At 49.5% G+C, this 19,271-nt stretch overlaps 1 protein-coding gene across 2 annotated transcripts in view; it reads right to left on the bottom strand.

Annotated features, from left to right (window-relative positions):
- SFXN5 (sideroflexin 5) overlaps positions 1-19,271 on the bottom strand; it is a 77,055-nt gene that overhangs the window by 42,581 nt on the left and 15,203 nt on the right. For both annotated transcript variants that reach the window (XM_035103695.3, XM_088660762.1), the window contains exons 3-6: positions 12,697-12,774; positions 3,938-3,964; positions 2,963-3,017; positions 300-325 (exon numbers count right to left, since the gene is read on the bottom strand). In XM_035103695.3, coding sequence (XP_034959586.1) covers positions 300-325; positions 2,963-3,017; positions 3,938-3,964; positions 12,697-12,774 — 186 coding nt within the window. The remainder of the gene's footprint in view (positions 1-299; positions 326-2,962; positions 3,018-3,937; positions 3,965-12,696; positions 12,775-19,271) is intronic.

Raw genomic sequence — 19,271 nt, forward strand, 5'->3', positions numbered from 1 at the left:
CTGTACTTCTAACAGCTTTCTTCCTTCATTCAGTGCTTCAGGCAGATGGAGAAGCCCTTGCTGGGTGAGGAGTGGGAAGAAAGCAGAGCGTGGCAGAGAGAAAGGAAGTGGATTCTTGCCAGGCTGAACCCAACCCAAGGCGGGCCATTCCGTCTCCTTCCTCCCCCCACCCCAATGCCAGCAGAGGGGCAGCACGTTGAGTGTCCATGGAAAGGCTGCCCCTCCAAGGCCAACGGGGCACTTTGCACCCAACATGAAAGCCAAGCACCGTTGGAGCACGAAGGTGCTAAAATACTCACAATAGGTGTCCCAAAAGGAATGTAACCTACAGGAAGAAGAAAAAAACCCATATTTTAGTATATACAGAGAGAGACTCCATCACCCCAAAATAGGGTTATAGTCCAGTGCAAGTGATACCTCAGGTGCAGAGCAGAGGAAAGAGAGTGTGGTGGAGTCTCCTTCTTTGGAGGTCTTTAAGCAGAGGCTTGACAGGCATATGTCAAGAATGCTTCAATGGTGTTTCCTGCTTGGCAGGGGGTTGGACTGGATGGCCCTTGTGGTCTCTTCCAACTCTATGATTCTTTGATTCTATGATTCTATGACAAAAGACCTCACCCTTCCCCAGAACCAGTGCCGGATTTAAGTATAAGCTCAACAAGCTATAGTTTGCGGCCCCACTCTCTTGCCCCCCCCCCCAAAAAAAAACTAAAGGGAAAAAACTGGATGTACATTTCCAAAATATAAGATAAAAAACAAATAAAATAAAATCTACTTACAGCGACAGTGTTGTGTAGGCTCCTAGGATGTAAGTCATGGGCCCCGCCTGCTGGCCTGCTCCCTAAAATATCACTGGTTTGCTCCTTTCTATATAGAGGGTGCCAACATTCTGCATGGACTGGTTGCATGGCAAATGGCTTGAGATACCTCTTAGGTCCATAAATTACCATATAACATCTATTCTACACAAAAAACAGCTGGACATATAAAGGGCCCCATTACCCTCAGAAGCTTAGGGCCGCATCAAACCTAAATCCGGCTCTGCCCAGAACTGCACTATCTTTTTCCCGTGTCTCAGGTGACATTAGGATTCTGCCCACCCTCCTTCGCTCCTGAACTCTGGCATTATTATTATTATTATTATTATTATTATTATTATTATTAGCACTACTACAACAGACCCTCCAAGTGTATTTATTTTCCAGGGACATCCCTGATTTAGAGAAGCCGTCCCGGTTTCTGATTTGATCCTGGAAGGTCCCACTTTTCCTGAGGACGTCCCTGATTCCATGGGAGAAATGTTGGGAGGGTAGGGAGTTATGCAACCCCTGAGCCATCTGAGGGCAACCCTGTATGTTGGAAGCTGCCCAGGATGGCTGGGGCAACCCCATAAGATGTGTGGGCTACAAATAGGAAAATTATCGTTACAGGTAGGTAGCCGTGTTGGTCTGGATTGAAGTAAAATAAAAAAAATTCCTTCAGTAGCACCTTAAAGACCAACTAAGTTTTTATTTTGGTATGAGCTTTCGTGTGCATGCACACTTCTTCAGATACCTGAAGGTATCTGAAGAAGTGTGCATGCACACGAAAGCTCATACCAAAATAAAAACTTAGTTGGTCTTTAAGGTGCTACTGAAGGAATTTTTTTTATTTTACTAGGAAAATTATCATTATGGACTGGGAAGTCCCTATTTTCATTGGAGAAATGTTGAAGGGTATGCTGCTGCTACTACTATTATTTGTATGCCACTCTTCACCCGTACATCTCAGGGTAGTTCGCGACATAAAATGACAAAATAAAAATCTTAAAATACATAACGGACTCAGGGCAGAGGGAATGATACCGCAAGTCTCATCACATGTGTGCACACCTCCAGGGGAGTTAAATCTGAGGTGCCAGGTAGCTGTATGATGAGCAAAACTACTTCTCTCCCTGAGGGATGCAATGCCAGTGGGGAGGCGAGGGTCTGGATCGAGGGAGCTGCTATTTGTGGTGGTTCTTGCAAGTCACACACTCAATGCAGCGCTTGGCTCTGGGCGAGAAAGAAGACTGCCAGGGCTCAGCCACAAGGCTGTAGGGCAGGTAAGGTTCACCCAAACACTTTTGGGGGAGCTTTGTCTTAGTTATTCCTTTAAGTAGGGCTGCAATATGTAACCAATTAACTTGTCAAATCAATCCATTTAAAAAAAAACTCTTCCAGTGAGCAAAGAAGGCACCCCCAGGCTATCAGGCAGCAATTTTGGGGGTGGGGGTGGGGTGGGGAATCATTAGTTTTAATGCAAGCCCTTTAAAAGGAAAGATGGCCAGTACCATCTTAAAAGGCAACAAAGTGACTCACAGCATCTTAAAGGCTAACAAATTTATTGCAGCATAAGGTTTTGTGGGCTGAAGTCCACTTCATCACTTTTGCGTCTGACAAAGTGGGCCTTGAGTCCGCGAGAGCTTATGCCAAAATGAATTTCCTAGTCTTTAATGTGCCACAAGAATCATAAAATTGTCAAGTTGGGAGGGACCCTAAGGGTCATCCAGTGCAACCCCTTGCAATGCAAGAAGAGGCACCTGTCCCACACAGGGATCGAACCTGCAACCTTGGCATTATCAACACTGTGCTCTAAGGCAATGCAAAAATGTATCAGGAGGGGTCTCAGGGGCCACAAAAGCCAGTGGGAATTGCATAAGCACAGCAGGGGGCCTGCAGGAACGCTCAGCACAAAGGTTTTTTTTAAATGTTTAATTTAAATTGACAAATTATGGTAGCACAGAATACATATATAATTTTAAAAGTTTTTATTTTAATTGTGAGGGGCTTGCAGGTCCACAAAAGCCGTTTTGGCATCCTAAAGTAACAATGGGGGAATCCAAAGAGCAGTACAAAATATTTTTGTTTAAAGAATTGCTTGGGGTTTTTTTGGGGGGGGGTGATATATTGCAACAGAGGTGCTTCTTTACGAGGTTGGGCCATACCTGACATTCTGAAAGGCATGAAAATCGTCTCGTTAGTGTCCGGATGGATGATGGCCTACAAGAAATCAGAGACAGTGAAGGTAGAGAGGAAGAGGAGGGGCGCTATCCCCAATCCTGCCCTCCCAGCCATGGTGCAAGTGGGTTGCCTACTACCCCAGGGGTGGGGGGGGCACTTTAACAGAGGGTTTTTGCCCTGTGAGAGAGAGGTGGTCCTAGGTGACATATTCACTGCTCTACTTGTTCTCCTGCCTCCATGACCTCCTTTATAACCCTGCCTCCCCCACCCCCTGCATACGGTCAAAAGGCACAAACCGCAAGCAGGTCTGGCTAGCACTGCAAAATTGTCCCCCCCCCCAATCCATATGAAAATAGGAAGGCTTTTGAGCATGCACAGAATGTCCTTCCTTTGCCACTAAGCAACCACTGCCCAAGGATCCAGGGTGAGAGGGAAGGGCCCAAAGGCAGGCAAGGACCCTCCCCTGCCTGCCCCCCCCAAGCACCTCACACCAGCCTCTCCTTTTAGAAATTAAGAACCAATCTCCTTTGGCTTAAAACAGGACAAGCAGAGCCCAGCCTGCCTCAGGAATGAAGGGCTTTCAGAAGGCAGAAACTCCATTTGGGGAGGTCCACACTTGTTCAATTTACAGGCAAAGCTGCTGTAAATGAGAAGACAAGTAACTGATCCACACCTTGGGGGTGCCTAAAGAGGGGGTGTGCCTGGAGAATTCTCGAGGCTGCTTTACCCTTTGTTGGATCCGCAATTGGGCTTGGTCTGGGGCCCCTGCAGTGTCTCCTCCTTGACCCTAGTGGGAAAGGGAAGCCAAGGGCAGCTCCCAGGGCAAGGAAAGGCCAGGCATCCCATCGGGCAAACAGAGCAGAGGACAACCAGCACTCGCCACTTCTGCAGGAAGGCAAAAAGGCAGCAGCAGCAGCAGCAGGAGGAGGAGGATAAAGGAGAAGCAAAGAGTGGGTTACCTGTTTAATTTTTTGTGCTTTCCAAAGCTAGAAAGACAAAAGGACATAATTAATGTTGCTTGTTAGCCCGGGGGGGGGGGGATCAGTCAGGTAAGCCCAGGAGCTTGCAGAGTCGGTGCACATGCAAAACAAATGTCTGAGGAAAAGGTCACAGGGTGCAAGGCCAGGAATCCACAACCCAGTTTGCCTCTGAACAAATTCACTGTGGAAACCATTTCCCAAACCATGAGATGGGGGGTGGTCCTTGACCCTTGCAGGAGAGATGCCTGCAGTTGTGCCTTCCCATTGCCCGTGGCTGGCAAGATGGGGGCCACCTGAGCAGCACTTGCGCCCAAGTGCTTAGCCACACTTACATTTTGCCCTGCCCTTTCCAGGCACAGGCCCATGCTTAAAAGCTCCGTGTTCAAGCATTGCTGTTTTTTGCCCAGAGCTTTCCCCACGAAAACCCACCCTTTGACGCTCAATCAAACAGATTATAGTTTAATTAAAACAATAAAAATGAAGCACAGGCTGCCCATGGGCGTAGCCAGGATTTAGGGGGGCGGGCAGAACTGAGCTATCTGAGACTCGATTGGTCAGTTAGTTAAGTATTTTTTATTTCTTTACTTGATTTAAAGGGGTCAGCTGTCCGTCGTCGTCCCCCGTCCCCCCGAGATGGCCTAATGCAAGGGGAGGCGATGCATCCACCCCTCCCGCCAGGTGAGGATTTCTGTGTGAGGTTCTTGTTAAAATTCTAAGAAGAAGAGAAAACATTCCTGGCGAGTCCTTTGCCTCAATGGCTCCTGGCACCCGCCAGCTCAAGTAGCAGAGCATGAGACTCTTAATCTCAGGGTTGTGGGTTTGAGCCCCACGCTGGGCAAAAGATTCCTGCCTTGCAGGGGGTGAGACCAGATGACCCTTGGGGTCCTTTCCAACTCTACGATTCTACGATTCTATTACTTTGTATTGAGATAACAGAGAATGCAATCACATCACTCCAAATGGCACAACACTTTTCAAGAATGACCAATTGCACTCTTCCAAAAAGTCCTCTTAGCAGAGGAATCCTAGGCATGTCTACTCAGAAGTAAGTCCCACTGACTGCAATTAAATTGGCCTCCGGGTGACTGCTTTAGCACCCTCAATTTTAGCACCCTAAACCAGCAATTCAGCAGATTTGGACTAGTGTAGCTGACTCGAGAGACATCGGGACTTGGAATAGCTGAGGTGGGAATTGCAGCATAGCACCCAGCCCCCACCTCCCCTGCAGCATTGCAAAACAAATACCTGACTCTCTTGTAGTCCCATGGAGAAGGGACTGCCAGGACCAATGGATTGACTCCAATGTAAAATAGCATGCAACCTAATGGAGTCAAGTTCTGAAAGTGACAAGATAATAAAAATGCACTCAAACAACACTTTACTAACGTTAATTAATTAGTCCTCACGTCATTCCCCTAGGAAGCAAGAAGGGATTCAGACAAGGGTCACTAAAGGGAGCCAGACCCCCAAGACACCTCCCAAGAGGGAGGTGCTTCTCACATGATCCTCATGTAATGTTGCAGGCAGCAGGGAGGCAAATGCAGGTGAGAAAGGGTTCTTCCTAAGGGACGCGGGTGGCGCTGTGGTCTAAACCACAGAGCCTAGGGCTTGCCGATCAGAAGGTCAGTGGTTCGAATCCCCGCGACGGGGTGAGCTCCCGTTGCTCAGTCCCAGCTCCTGCCCACCTAGCAGTTCGAAAGCACATCAAAGTGCAAGTAGATAAATAGGTACCACTCCAGCGGGAGGGTAAACAGCGTTTTTGTGTGCTGCTCTGGTTCACCAGAAGTGGCTTACGTCTCCACATGACCTGGAAGCTGCCTGTGGATAAACGCCGGCTCCCTCGGCCGATAGAGCGAGATGAGCGTGCAACCCTAGAGTCGTCCGTGACTGGACCTAACGGTCAGGGGTACCTTTACCTTTTTAGAAAAGAAGGGCAGGGAGAGAGATGCCCACCTTGCCTGGCCTGCCGATCTCTGGGGCGTGGAAGAGGCAGCCAGAGAGAAAGGCTTCCCAAGGAGCTTCTCAAGGAGCGATGCAGTTTGAAGAAACCTGAAAGTGGCAGGACCCCGATTCCTCCAAATCCACAGCCACTGGGGGCAGCCAAAAGTCTGAGGCACAGCAGCTCTACCTGAATGAGGCAGGCAGAAGCTCACATCTCCCCCTTCTCTTCGCCACGGGCCCAGAAATGTGGGACTCCGGCAAGCCGGGTGCTCTCTCCCCCACTCCCCACAGCCTCACTTAGACCCACAGTCAAGTCCCCAATTGCTCACAAGGTGGAACAAAGCGCCCCTCACCCTGCCATGGAGGCTGGTCCATTCGGAGGCACGCAGGGGGCACTGCCCCACCAGCCTCAAGCTACCCTGTCTGCCAGCCTCCTCCTCTGTGTTGCCCCTTGTGGAATTTAGCAGGGAGGAAGAGGGGGGCAAAGCTGGAATGAGGTGGCCCCGCCTGGCACCACCTACAGTGGGTCTCCCTGTCTTCTGCCCGACCATCCCCAAGGGACACCACCCTCTGCCCTGGCCACCTCCACCAGCCACCTTGTGGCAAACTGGGGCAAACTGGGGGGCCTTTAATGGGGGACCCCTGCCCCGCTAAGGGCTGTCAAAGGGCTTCTCAGACTGCAGGTCCCAGCATCCTGCAATCTATATCTTGCTCAGGGCTGAGTAATACTTAGGCGTTAGGCGAGGCGGGAGGAAGTGAAAAGTGCCATTTTACTGCAAACAGACCTCTTCGCTCTTCATCAACAGTGTAAAAGAAAAGCCATTTATCCCCGCAAAGGGATGCTGTTTGGCCTCCGGCAGACTCTCTGTCCTCTGCTGTGCCTGAGCCAGCGGGAGGAGCCCTTCCTGCTGCTAACCTGATTGAAGGGGGAGCCCAGCAATAAATACCTGCCCATTAGGGTGGCAGAGTCTCTTTGCACTTCAGCCACAAAGGGAGATGAATCCGTCTCCAGGCAGGGAGAGCTGCGGAGGCTGCATTCGGCAAGGGCGAGGAGGGGTGCGAAGTCACCACCCCAAGGAAGCACCCCTTCCTCCTCTTGGGTGGAAGCAGGCTGGAGATTGGGAAGGGGAGAGCAAGTCCACCTCCCCAGGAGCAGGCCAGCAGGTGGCAGTGCCTAGCCACACCATTTCCTAGGGGGGCATGCTTGTGTTAAATGGGGGGCGATTTCTGTTTAGCTCTTCTGCAGCAGCTGGTGGGAGCAGTAATTAAAAGGACTTAAAGGAGAGCGAGGCAAAAAGCAGGATGGGCTGGAGATCTTCACCAGAGAACATCAGAAGAGCCTGCTGGATCAGGCCCATGGCCCATCTGGTCCAGCATCCTGTTCTCATAGTGGCCAACCAGGTGCCCCCAAGGGAAACCTGCAAGCAGGATCCAAGCAGGATCCTCCAGCTGTGGAGGCACAGCTTGGGCGTAATGGCCCTCTCCTCAATGAGGAAATGCTGGCAAATGAAGACATTTGTCTACATGCTTCATCTGATAACTGTGAGCCAAAAGCTGTAAAGTTTCCCGCACCTACATAGACTGGAGTGCTGCAACAGGAGAGCCAGGAAGGAGCCCTCTAAGTCGGGGGTCAGCACAAGCGGCACACAGGGGTTGTTTACCCACGAGCCACCCCCAAACCGAGCTGCCCGCTCACTGCGCTAAACTGGCACAGTGCAGCATAGGAACTCGCTTCTGTGGCACCAGAAATCGAATCTGCACATGCGAAGACGCCGGAAGTTCTGGGCACACGCGCTTACAGTATGCATGCACACGATCCAGCCCACGGAGGGATCTCCGCTGGAGTGAACCGGTCCAGGTGGGGTAAACCTTGCTAACCCCTGCTCTAAGTGACCAGCCTAGGCTAATCACCAGGGAAATATATGGGGGAGTCCCCTGGTTGCAGTGTTAATATGATAAGAAGGTGAAAAGAGCCTGGCTGCTGCTGGATCAGGCCAAAGAGGGCTCCTCATGCCCAGCCTCCTGTTTGCATAGTGGCCAACCAAATGCCTCTTCTTGCTAACCCCCAAGCAGGATTCCAGCACAAGAGCAACTCTTCCCCCCCCCTTCTGTGAGTTCCAGCAACTGGCGTTCAGAAGCATGAACACAGCAGTGGCCATTGATAGTCCTCTCCTCTGTAAATTTGTTGAATCCTTTCTTCAAGCCATCTAGGTTGGTGGCTGTCCCTGCCTCCTGAGGGAGGGAGTTCCATAGTTTAACAAGGCACTGCATGAAGAAGTCGTTTCTATTATCTGCCCTGAAGCTTCCGACATTCAGCTTCACTGGGTGTCCCTAGTCTTATGGGAGAGGGATAAAAGCGTTCTATTATGTCACCTCTTCCTCATCTTTCAGAAGGGAGAGAAGAATACCCCAGAAATTATTACTGGGGGGGGGGAGAAGGGGCCCAGTTCCCAGCCTGACCGGCATCTCCACAGAGCCAAGAAGCTGAGCTGTGAGCCAGAGAGCCCTAGAAACTAAGCCCTAGGCAGCTAATGCCATCCAGACTCATGCTTCTCTATCAGGATGTCTCAACACGCCATGCTTGGTGGCTCCTCTGATCTTGCAGGTCCTTTGGACGGGCTGAAAAAGAAGCTCCAAACACAGATGGCACCTCCACAAAGGGGGAAACTCCTAGGAAGGGACCATGGAGGTTTGGAAGGAGGTTTCAAAGACTGCCGTCATTATTTTCTGCTCACTGTCTCTTTAAACAAGAGCGACATCTATTCAGCACTTCCTCTGAGTTCTCAAGCTTCACAAAGAAATTAACATAGGAGGTAACCTGGGGTCCAAAGCAGGTGCTCTGTACACCAGGACCAGCAGATTGGCAGCCCATGCAATCCTTCCAGCAGAGGCGTAAACCGAGAAATATTTCTCTAGCCACACCATCTGGGTCAACTACAGGGGCAGCCCTACAAACAGAACACCACGGTAGTCCAACCTGGAGGTTACCCATCAGTTGACAACACCGATCAGGCTACCTCGGTCCAGAAATGGCCACCTGACCCTCCAAGTGAAGGGAGATTCAGCCCCAAACACCTGGAAGGGGCCAGGGTTGTGAAGGCTGCAGCCTCACGTTTTCTGAATGCTCTGCTAAGCGAGGATCACAGAAAGCTGGAGCTGAGCAGGAGAGCCAAGAAGTTGCCCCCGCAGCCACGAAGGCAGCCCAGGCCCTGCCAACTTCCTCCTCCCCACGGCAGCCCACGCAGTGCTGGGAAACCTTGGCGATGGCCGCCGACAGCCTGTTACCATCATTAGCGGCACACAAGGATGAGCTCCAATGAGCAGCCTTTAGCGGAGGAATTGGGTAACACCTCTTCCTCGGCAAGCTGTTCGCTGGACACTCATCACTGGTGGCTGGGCTGCTTCTACAGCAGAGGAGCCTGGTGCATTTTCCCATATTAATTTCTGTCATTAATGAGCTGCAGGGCCCATCCTGCAGCTCCACATCCCCACCTGCCCAAGCATGCTCAGACCCTCCATAGCAGCCAGGAACCAACAGACAAGGAGGGAAGTCGGCTATCTTCTGCCAGGTCAGACCAAGGGCTCCTCTGTTTGAGAACTGTGTCAACAGCAGATGTGTCCTGGAAGCCCCCCCCCCCAGCAAGCAGGATGCGAAGAAAGTAGCACTACCCAGCCCAGCCCAGCATCCCATCCCATCTCTCCTTGCCCCCAGCATCCCATCCCAGGTGGCTTGGGTAAGACATGGGGGAGCAATGCCATCAAATCATAGAATTGTAGGTTCCAACCCAGGAATCCCAGCTAGAGAATCCCTGACAAATGGCCAGTCAGCCTCTCTTTAAAAACTTTTAAGGCTAATTCCAGGCAGATGAGGACAGAGCTGCTGACACACACTTTGTGCTGCCCCTTCTTCCCCTCAGCCTCATCACCTGGCATTTCAGCACAGAGGAGGCAACCATGTGAACTGCTGAGATGGGAACAGACAGAACCGAGCATCCCTAGCTAAGAATCCCAACAAATAAAATACACTTAACTACGGTGCACTTTTGTGACACGAACAATCCGTTCTAAGCCCTTTGGATCACCTTTTCCAGTAGCAATGACTAGCTGGCTGCAGAAACAATGCTTCCATGCCGTTGCTGAGTGGCCCGCCACCACGAAGTTTTGATCTGTTCTGTGGATGGATTATTTCATTTATTTATTTAACACTGCTGCTGTGCATCACATTAATACAGAGCCACAAGAAGAATGCAACAGAGCCTTGCAAAATCCAGCGCAGGGGAAGACAACAGGCTCAGGAGATGTTCTGCACATTAATAGTGTGCTGCCCAAGCTTCCTGTGGCTGCTCCAGGGTTCTGTTTTTGCATAGTGTAAAAACATTTTAATGAATGGTAGGTTTTGTATTTTTTTAAAAAAAATAGTACACTGTGTCTATGCTTATGTTTTTACAGGTGCTGAAAGTCTCTTGGAGACCTTTGGGTAACGAAGTGACTATCAAATCATTGTCATCATCGTCATCATCATCATGGACTAAAGAGTTGGAGGAGACCAGTGTTCGTTTGCGCAGTTACATCCCGCATAATCGCTCACCTGGCACAGGAAGGGCCAGAGAAGAGCTCAAGGGCTGCCTCTTTTGGAGGCGCTCGCTCTCCAACCAAGGCAGCAGAGCCGAGGGCAGGCGCTCAAAGGCCTCTGGTCACTCCCAACCCTTGTTGTAACAAACTGCTCACGATGCGCTCTCTGTGGGGCTGTGGCCCACCTGGTCCCACGGGCACCTTCATGGGACAGGGGGGGCCAGATGGGTCATCTGACAGCATTGCAGGGGGGGGGGGAGAGATGCAAGTGGAAGAAAGGGAGCAGGGGAGGGTGGGCAGAAGGAACCAATGCCCGCTAGGAGCAGACCCCTCCTGCAATGGGGCCTTCCCCAAACACCAGCTGCTCTGCGCTTTTGACACATGCCAGACACTTATTAGCCCATCTGCCGGCAAGGCACTTTCCCTCACAGCCTACTGGCTCACAGCCGCCACCCAGCACCATTCCTGGCGGTGCTCCTTGACACTCGCCAAGTGTAGAGCTGGCGTCGCGTAACTGCCACCCACATCCCACGGGCAAAGTCTCCGTATCCTACCCACCCCAATTCTTCCTTGCTCCTGTAGCCCTTGTTTCTGGGACAAAGAGGCCTCTTTCCAACATTCAGGTAGGTTAGACTAAACAAGGGTAAAGCTGCTGCCTCTACACAGCCGATTCAGCGGTGAGGCTCACCCAGGAGGGTGCAGAAGATTTTCATGCAACAGGTCTCCATCCCAGTTGTCCAAAAGTTGTCTGAACGAGGCCTTCCTGGCCACAGTAGTGAAGAACCCTGAACTGGCTGAACCATGAATTGGGGAGTTGGGAGGTCAATCTTTGGGCATGAGCCTCTCCTCTAGAGGAAAATAACTTTGCTCCAATACGTCTGTGGTCACTGGACAAAGCATTGGTTGTGGACACAAGAAAGCCAAGCTCAAATCCCGGCTCAGCCATGGCAGTGAAAGGATGTGCCTCCTCTCCCAGATGCTCTCTGCAGCAACTTGTCATGCCCAGACTACCAGTGGAAGGAAATCCAAACCATGCCCCCCGTGGCACCATAGAGGGGCAGGCAGCACACAGGGGAAAATAAAGACCCCTCTGATTGTGAAGCTGTCCTTGCACCAAGTTTGCTCACACCTCTGGACGCAACTATGCCATGCTTCTCTGCCACAAGAGATTAGGGTGACCACCAGTTTCAAGAGGATTAAACAGAACAATGGAGGAAAGGCTTGTCGGTCATGAGAGCTAAAAATGGAGCTCCAAATTCAGAGGCAGCCCCCTGCTATTTCCCAGGCGTTGGGGACTGTCAAGCTCCGAAGGCCATTGGGCTGCATGTGAGGGAGCCAAAACAAAACCTGGCAGAAGCATGGGATCACCAGAAATGTCCAATGCCTGAATCAAGTTTTGAATCTGGCTTTCTTTACCTCAGAACTCAGAACTCGAATGCATTATAGACTTCTTGGCATCTTTTGATTGTTTGGATTCTGGCAGCTGTCAAAAATAAAACTTCATAACCTGACAAAGACTGTCAAAACATTAAATACCACTGCATGTCAGCTGTCAAATAAAACACTGAAGTCCAGCATCAATGAACATCACATATTAAAACATCCAATTAATATCTGGCAAATATTCAATGGCTGGATGTGTACACAGATAGTGCCATTTTAACCAGGGCTTCTTCCACAAGCCACAAGTTGTCTCACGGACGATTCTAGAAGCCCTGCAGCTCAGTTCCTCCAAAGCTTCTCTGTTTTGCCTTGCACCTTTGTGGCTTGGTGAGCATCTGGGGTAGCCAAACAAACCATGGTTAAGCAAGGCTGTTTGCTTCAGATACAATGCTAAGCAGTAGTGAAAACGAGCCACGGTCCATAAATCAACAATATGGCTTCACAATGTGGTTTTTGCCAGGAAACCAACCGTGGTTGGCCTTCTAGGCTGGGTTAAACATACCACAGGGCTTAGAGTAATGTGTGAAGTAGGATACAGAAAATATTCCATATCAGAACGCACAGAGGAGAATATTTGGCTCTAAGCTAGATGCATCTTTGTCTTGATCTAAATTATGGGTTTCAGATGCAGAAGAGAGCACATCCGATGGGCCCCTGACCCTCAAAGATGCAGACGTGCCTGTAGACCACAGACCCCACTTTGGCCATGGAACTCATAGCAGCAGATCAGTAGGTTCTATGCTTACGCAAAGCTCATACAAAGCTTCATGCACTTCAGTTACCTCTTTGTTGGTGACTCCTGGGGGCAGAGTCCCATGTTTATAATCCTCCAGCAACTGCACAGCTTCTTTCAGACGACTCTGCACACAAACAACAAGCAGAGGGGAGAGTTAGCTGCAGCTATTCCACAAGGGGGGGGGGGAACTACAGTTCACACCAGGTGTCAAGAAACTACCCAGGGGCACCAGTTGGCCAAGACAGCACTTAGCTGAATTTTAAAACTGCAAATTTTCTGTCCTCAAGGTTTAGTTGTGACTTTGGTCGTTTCACAGGCAGGATGCTCTCTGCAACCAGGTGGACTAGGAAGGGGGACCCTGGAAATGCCAGCTCATCCTGCAGGTGCCAAAGAGCTGGCCTGGCTGCACAGGAAGCCCTTTGGGGGAAGGCATGGGAGTGGAGGGGCCCAGTTTAAGATACAGTGGTGCCTCGCTTAACGAATGCGATGCTTAACGAAATTTCCGCTTAACGAAAGGATTTTTCGAGTGGAGGTTGCCTCGTTAGACAAATTCGTTTTATGAAAAATTCGTCTAGTGAATCACGGTTTCCCATAGGAATGCATTGAAATTCAATTAATGCGTTCCTATGGGCAAAAAAATTTTCAAATTTTTTTCAATGCATTCCTATGGGATTTGCTAGATGAATTTTTCGTTATAAGAAAAGACCCGTGGAACTAATTAAATTCGTCTAGCAAGGCACCACTGTACTGAAATCACCCCTTGGCCCAAGGAAGACCTCAGATATACAGTTCCTGAAAATCTCCCTCAAGGAAGTCCTCTCAGATCAGAAAAAATTAGATATATGTTTTACAGCAAGAAAAGCTCTATTGTTGGAATAAATTACACAAGTTGTGCAAAACTATCCAAGTATTTTCATTTGTCTGTTAGTTTATAAGAATCTTAATAAACCAACTCATTAAAAAAATCAAGGTGATATGCAGTAAAATCATTAAAACACCATAAAACTTTAAAGTCTTAAAATTCTAGAATCATAACATATGGAAGAAAGGACCAACACTGAATCAAATTAATGAGCACCTAGAAAGGAACGCTGTGATCACTAAAAGTCAGCATGGGTTTCTGAAAAATAGGTCATGTCAGACTAATCTGATCTCATTTTTTGACAGAATTAAAAGCCTGGTAGATGAAGGGAATGCTGTGGATGTAGCCTATCTTGATTTCAGCAAGGCCTTTGACAAGGTGCCCCATGATATTCTTTTAAATAAGCTGGTAAAATGCGGGCTAGACAATGCTACCATTCAGTGGATTTGTAACTGGCTGGCTGACCGAACCCAAAGGGTGCTCATCAATGGCTCCTCTTCATCCTGGAGAGTAGTGACTAGTGGGGTGCCACAGGGTTCTGTCTTGGGCCCAGTCTTATTCAACATCTTTATCAATGACTTGGATGATGGGCTTGAGGGCATCCTGAGCAAGTTTGCAGATGACACCAAATTGGGAGGGGTGGCTAATACCCCAGATGACAGGATCACACTTCAAAATGACCTTAACAGATTAGACAACTGGGCCAAAGCAAACAAGATGAATTTTAACAAGGAGAAATGTAAAGTACTACACTTGGGCAAAAAAAATGAAAGGCACAAATACAGGATGGGAGACACCTGGCTTGAGAGCAGTACATGTGAAAAGGATCTAGGAGTCTTGGTAGACCACAAACTTGACATGAGTCAGCAGTGTGATGCAGCAGCTAAAAAAGCCAATGCAATTCTGGGCTGCATCAATAGGAGTATAGCATCTAGATCAAGGGAAGTAATAGTACCACTGTATTCTGCTCTGGTCAGACCTCACCTGGAATACTGTGTCCAGTTCTAGGCACCACAGTTCAAGAAGGATACTGACAAGCTGGAACGTATCCAGAGGAGGGCAACCAAAATGGTCAAAGGCCTGAAAACGATGCCTTATGAGGAACGGCTTAGGGAGCTGGGTATGTTTAGCCTGGAGAAGAGAAGGTTAAGGGGTGATATGATAGCCATGTTCAAATATATAAAAGGATGTCATATAGAGGAGGGAGAAAGGTTGTTTTCTGCTGCTCCAGAGAAGCGGACACGGAGCAATGGATTCAAACTACAAGAAAGACGATTCCACCTAAACATTAGGAAGAACTTCCTGACAGTAAGAGCTGTTCGGCAGTGGAATTTGCTGCCAAGGAGTGTGGTGGAGTCTCCTTCTTTGGAGGTCTTTAAGCAGAGGCTTGACAGCCATCTGTCGGGAATGCTTTGATGGTGTTTCCTGCTTGGCAGGGGGTTGGACTGGATGGCCCTTGTGGTCTCTTCCAATTCTATGATTCTAATTAGTTAAAAATGCTTGGCAAAACCAATCCATTTTCAGCAAGTGAAGCAACATCAGGCCTGTCGGGTGCCTGTCTGATTTCCATGGGGGAAATGCCATACTGTCATATACAATTATCAAGAGGTCTCTCTGCCCTGACAGCCTCAAGGGTAGCAGGTGGGCACTGTGATCTCCTGAGAAGCCCTCCTGTCCCCTTCCTCTCCATCATCCAGCCAGAGATTCAAAGTGGTTCTTCTTGAATGCGTAAGAATGCATTATGCATTCCTTGCCTCAGTCAGCACTTAGGGCAGCTTGCAGCAATTGATTTAAAGGTAAAGGGACCCCTGACCGTTAAGTCCAGCCACAGACGACTCTGGGGTTGCGGCGCTCACCTCACTTTATTGGCCGAGGGAGCTGGTGTACAGCTTCCGGGTCATGTGGCCAGCATGACAAAGCTGCTTCTGGTGAACCAGAGCAGCGCACGGAAATGCCGTTTACCTTCCCGCTGGAGCAGTACCTATTTACCGACTTGCACTTTGATGCACTTCCGAACTGCTAGGTAGGCAGGAGCAGGGACCAAGCAACGGGAGCTCACCCCGTCACAGGGATTTGAACCGCCGACCTTCTGATCAGCAAGCCCTAGGCTCTGTGGTTCAACCCACAGCACCACCCGCATCCACCCTTAACAATGGATTTACAACTGAGCAATTCCCACTGAAAAATTACATTAAATGTAAAAAAAAAAAAAGATGCAACACAAAAGTTCAAGTTTGAACACTGCTGTTGCTTTATCAAAGTTCACTTCAAGTTTTGAAGAAAATGCCTTTTAGGAAAAATAATCCAGTTGGCTCCAAAGGTTTTGGCTTCTGCAGCTACTGGAGCCCCACAGAAGGAGGAGGAGGAGGAGGAAGAAGAGGAAGAGGAAGAGGGGGAGGGGGAGGGGGAGGAGGAGGAGGAGGAGGAGGAGGAGGAGGAGGAGGAGGAGGAGGAGGCGGCCTTCTCTTCCCATCCTGCCACCCAGCTTGCTCCTTTCTCAGGCTCCCAATAATTGCACGGAGATCTCTTTCTTCCTTTTTCATTGCAACATCAAAGGCAGCTTTGCAGTTTGCTTGGGAAACTGCAGAAAAGGGTGCCAACCTGAGAGCTGGAGGTGCAGCAGAGAGGGGGGCTTTTTAGAGAGCTAATGAGAGCAGACCCCCCCCAGCTCCCCACCCAGCCAACGCGCTGCCCGCCTGGGCACTCACTAACCTAAGACATTCGCTGCTGGCTTTTCATCAGACCAAAACGACAAACTGCAAAGCATCTAGTGCTATCACGTCCTCCTGAAAGCTAGTTATGGAAAAAAAAAATTGAGATTCTGAACCCAAGACGTTACTTTATACCAAGTCAGAGCAATGGTCCCTTGGACCCTGTCTCTATGGTCTGCCACCACGCTTTGGCCCTTTCCCTTTTGCTCACCTTCTGTAAAAACAGGGCACTGTGCAACACTGGTGAGGCCACCACACAGAAGGGCCCGATTCAGACTCCGGATTCTTGGCAAACCAAATTAGGCAAAACTGGAAGAAGATCTCAGGTAGGAGATCTCATATTGGAGATAGGAGGGGAGGGATGCTATACATTTGCCGTTCAACCCTGTTTGCGGCAAAGACAGACCCCTCACTGGCAGACCCCTCCAAGAGTCCTCCTGCCTTCAGAGGCCAACAGAACCTTGGGGGCAAATCCTTAAGAGATTAGCACCGCAAGCTGTTGAGCCTTTCTTTGAAGGAAGACTAATCGAAGACTAACCCGCAGAAGTGACATGCCAAGCACATTGTACCCAGACACACAGCAATATTCCAGTTCCGTGCTGGCCGGGGAGATCAACTTCCTAGCAGGAATGCAGGAGGGAATTAAGCAATGCTGCTTCTGCACTCTGCCTCTGCAGACAAGTTCCTGCAAGGCAGCCACAACAGTCCAGGGCAAGAAGGGCAGAGGGGGCACTGTTGTGACCCCCTGGATGCAGCAGTGATCTGGGCACTGAGTTGGAGGCTGCAGGGGCTCCCAGTTGGGAGTTGGCTCAGGTTCAGGGCTTGGAGCTGACTGCAGAGCATGGGGAGAGCATCGCCTCCAAGGCCGTTGGACAGCAGTCCCCAGAGAGACCTCCAATTTGCACCCATGCACACGCAGAGAGGAGGGTCAGGCAATGAGGCTGCCAGGGCACACTGCTAGCATCCTCCACGCCCCGGCAGAAAGGAAGGCTCCTCCCGGCCCCATGCTTGTTGCAGACACGGCCTCTTAACCGAGATAAACTACAATGCGGTTGCTTCCTTCCAGGAGAAACGTCAGTAGCAAATCTGGATTTTAATTTTCACAGGGAGGGAGGATTGGGATGGAGCTGAAAACCGTGCTGGCCCTTTCCTTCCCTGCCACAAAAGTGAGAATATTTTCCTCCCATTTAAACCAGATGCAGCTCCCGACACAAAATAACTTTAAAAAGGCACGGAAAAGTTTGCAATAAAATAAAAGGGAGTGAAAGAGACCAGTTGACCCAAGATCTAGAGGAGGAAAGCCAGAACCTGCCCCTGACAACACACCTACGGTAGATTTTGAAGGACTGACAATCCTTCTGGCGCTGTTTGTGCCCGTGCAGAGAGAGAGGCAAGTGAGTGGACGGTAACTAAGGAGCCGAGGGAAGTGACCCAGTTCCACACAAAAAGCAAAGCAAACAAGAATGGTCTGCTTAGCATTCGGGGAGCTCCTTGCACTTGCTGCTGGTATGGTTTCCATGCTGGGATTACCTAGTTCTTCTTTGCAAGGGATCTACATGGCACACTGTGCTCCTCTGAATGAAATCATGGGGGGGGGGGGTTGCAAATAAATGAATGGTCCTGTCCTCTACCCCCCCTCCCCACCCACCTTAACTGAGGAATCCTTTGTAGTCACTGTTAACAACAACCCTGGCCAAAGCCAATCGTTCTGAATAGGACAAATGGCACATGCAAACCATGTTCAATCTCTGCTTCAAACACTTGTATGTTACCTTATCCCTTCCTTGGCACCAGAGAGTCAAAAATAAAACCCCAAAAGGATAAAAGGGACCAGTCCAGAGCAAAGAAGGTTCAACAGAGGATGGAGCTGAAAAGAAGCAGCGGGTGCTCCCACTTCCGGGGGCCTGCTTTTGGGACAGGGTCCAGGTTCTGGCAGTGCCAGCCGCGAGGACGCGATGTTCGCCAGCAGCAGGACTCCCCCTTTGATGGAAAGGAGGTGCTGGGCTTTCTTCACCCTCTTCTCTCCCCAGAAGTGGCCTGGGGGCTGTATCAGAGCTGCCAGGCCCCTCCGGGAGCCTCCCCAGGCCTCTGCTGCAGCCGACTTTTTCTCCACAGCCAAGCACCTCGCCTCCTTTCACCAATGGAAAGGAGAAGCTGCCAGCATCCTCCATAACCAGGCTCCTTCGCCATGTTATTTACTTACTTATTTATTGCATAAAATTACTGCATATACCGCAAAAACCCCAACCCTCAAAGCAGTTTGCAAGAAGATAAAACACCAAAATCAATTAAAAATTATAGCAAACATACAAAAAGTTAAAATACTAAAACAGGTTAAAATTCACATGAGATTGCTAAGCATCCAGAGAGCCTTGTCTAAACAAGAACATTATTAGTAGGCGCCAAAAGGAGTACAGCATATCAACTGGCAGGGAGTTCCAAAGTGCAGGTGGCCCCTCCCTAAGCGACCCGCTTCTTACAAATGCAGAACGGGTATTTTAACAAGTCTTATTTTGTATGTGCTTTAAAAAACACAGGGCACCAAATGTTATCAGCTGAAATCCTCTACCTTAAAATGGTCTGGCCTCTTGTCCTTCCTAAGTAGCTTTCAGGATAAGTTCAACTTTAGCTAGATTCCCGAACATCGGTATTTCTGAAATGCTTTGATTGATTGTCTTATTCTGTTTTATTTTAGTGAATGGCACCACCTCTTTGCTTGGCTAACTTGTACTTTAATAGCATTGTGTTTTGTTTACTACATACCCAACTGTTGCAAGTTAAGAGACTTTAAGCAGCTGGCTTAGTCTGCAATCCTATACCTGGGGAGAGACTCGTTGAACTAAGTGGGACTTAGTAGAAATCCATGGGATTGCACTGAAGTAGCCTTTCTCTTAATGAGTTTAGGGACTACGAGTAACTGTGCAGTGTAGGACCTGTGAAACACCCCAAGACCTGCAGGTATAGGGCAGTGTATAAATTCAACAAATAAATAAAAGTAAGTGCGCCACTGGAGGGCCCCTGCGAAATAAGCACCTCCAGGGGCCCTGA

Source organism: Zootoca vivipara, chromosome Z1 (genome assembly GCF_965207765.1).
Source record: "Zootoca vivipara chromosome Z1, rZooViv2.hap1.1, whole genome shotgun sequence".
NCBI lineage: Eukaryota > Metazoa > Chordata > Lepidosauria > Squamata > Lacertidae > Zootoca > Zootoca vivipara.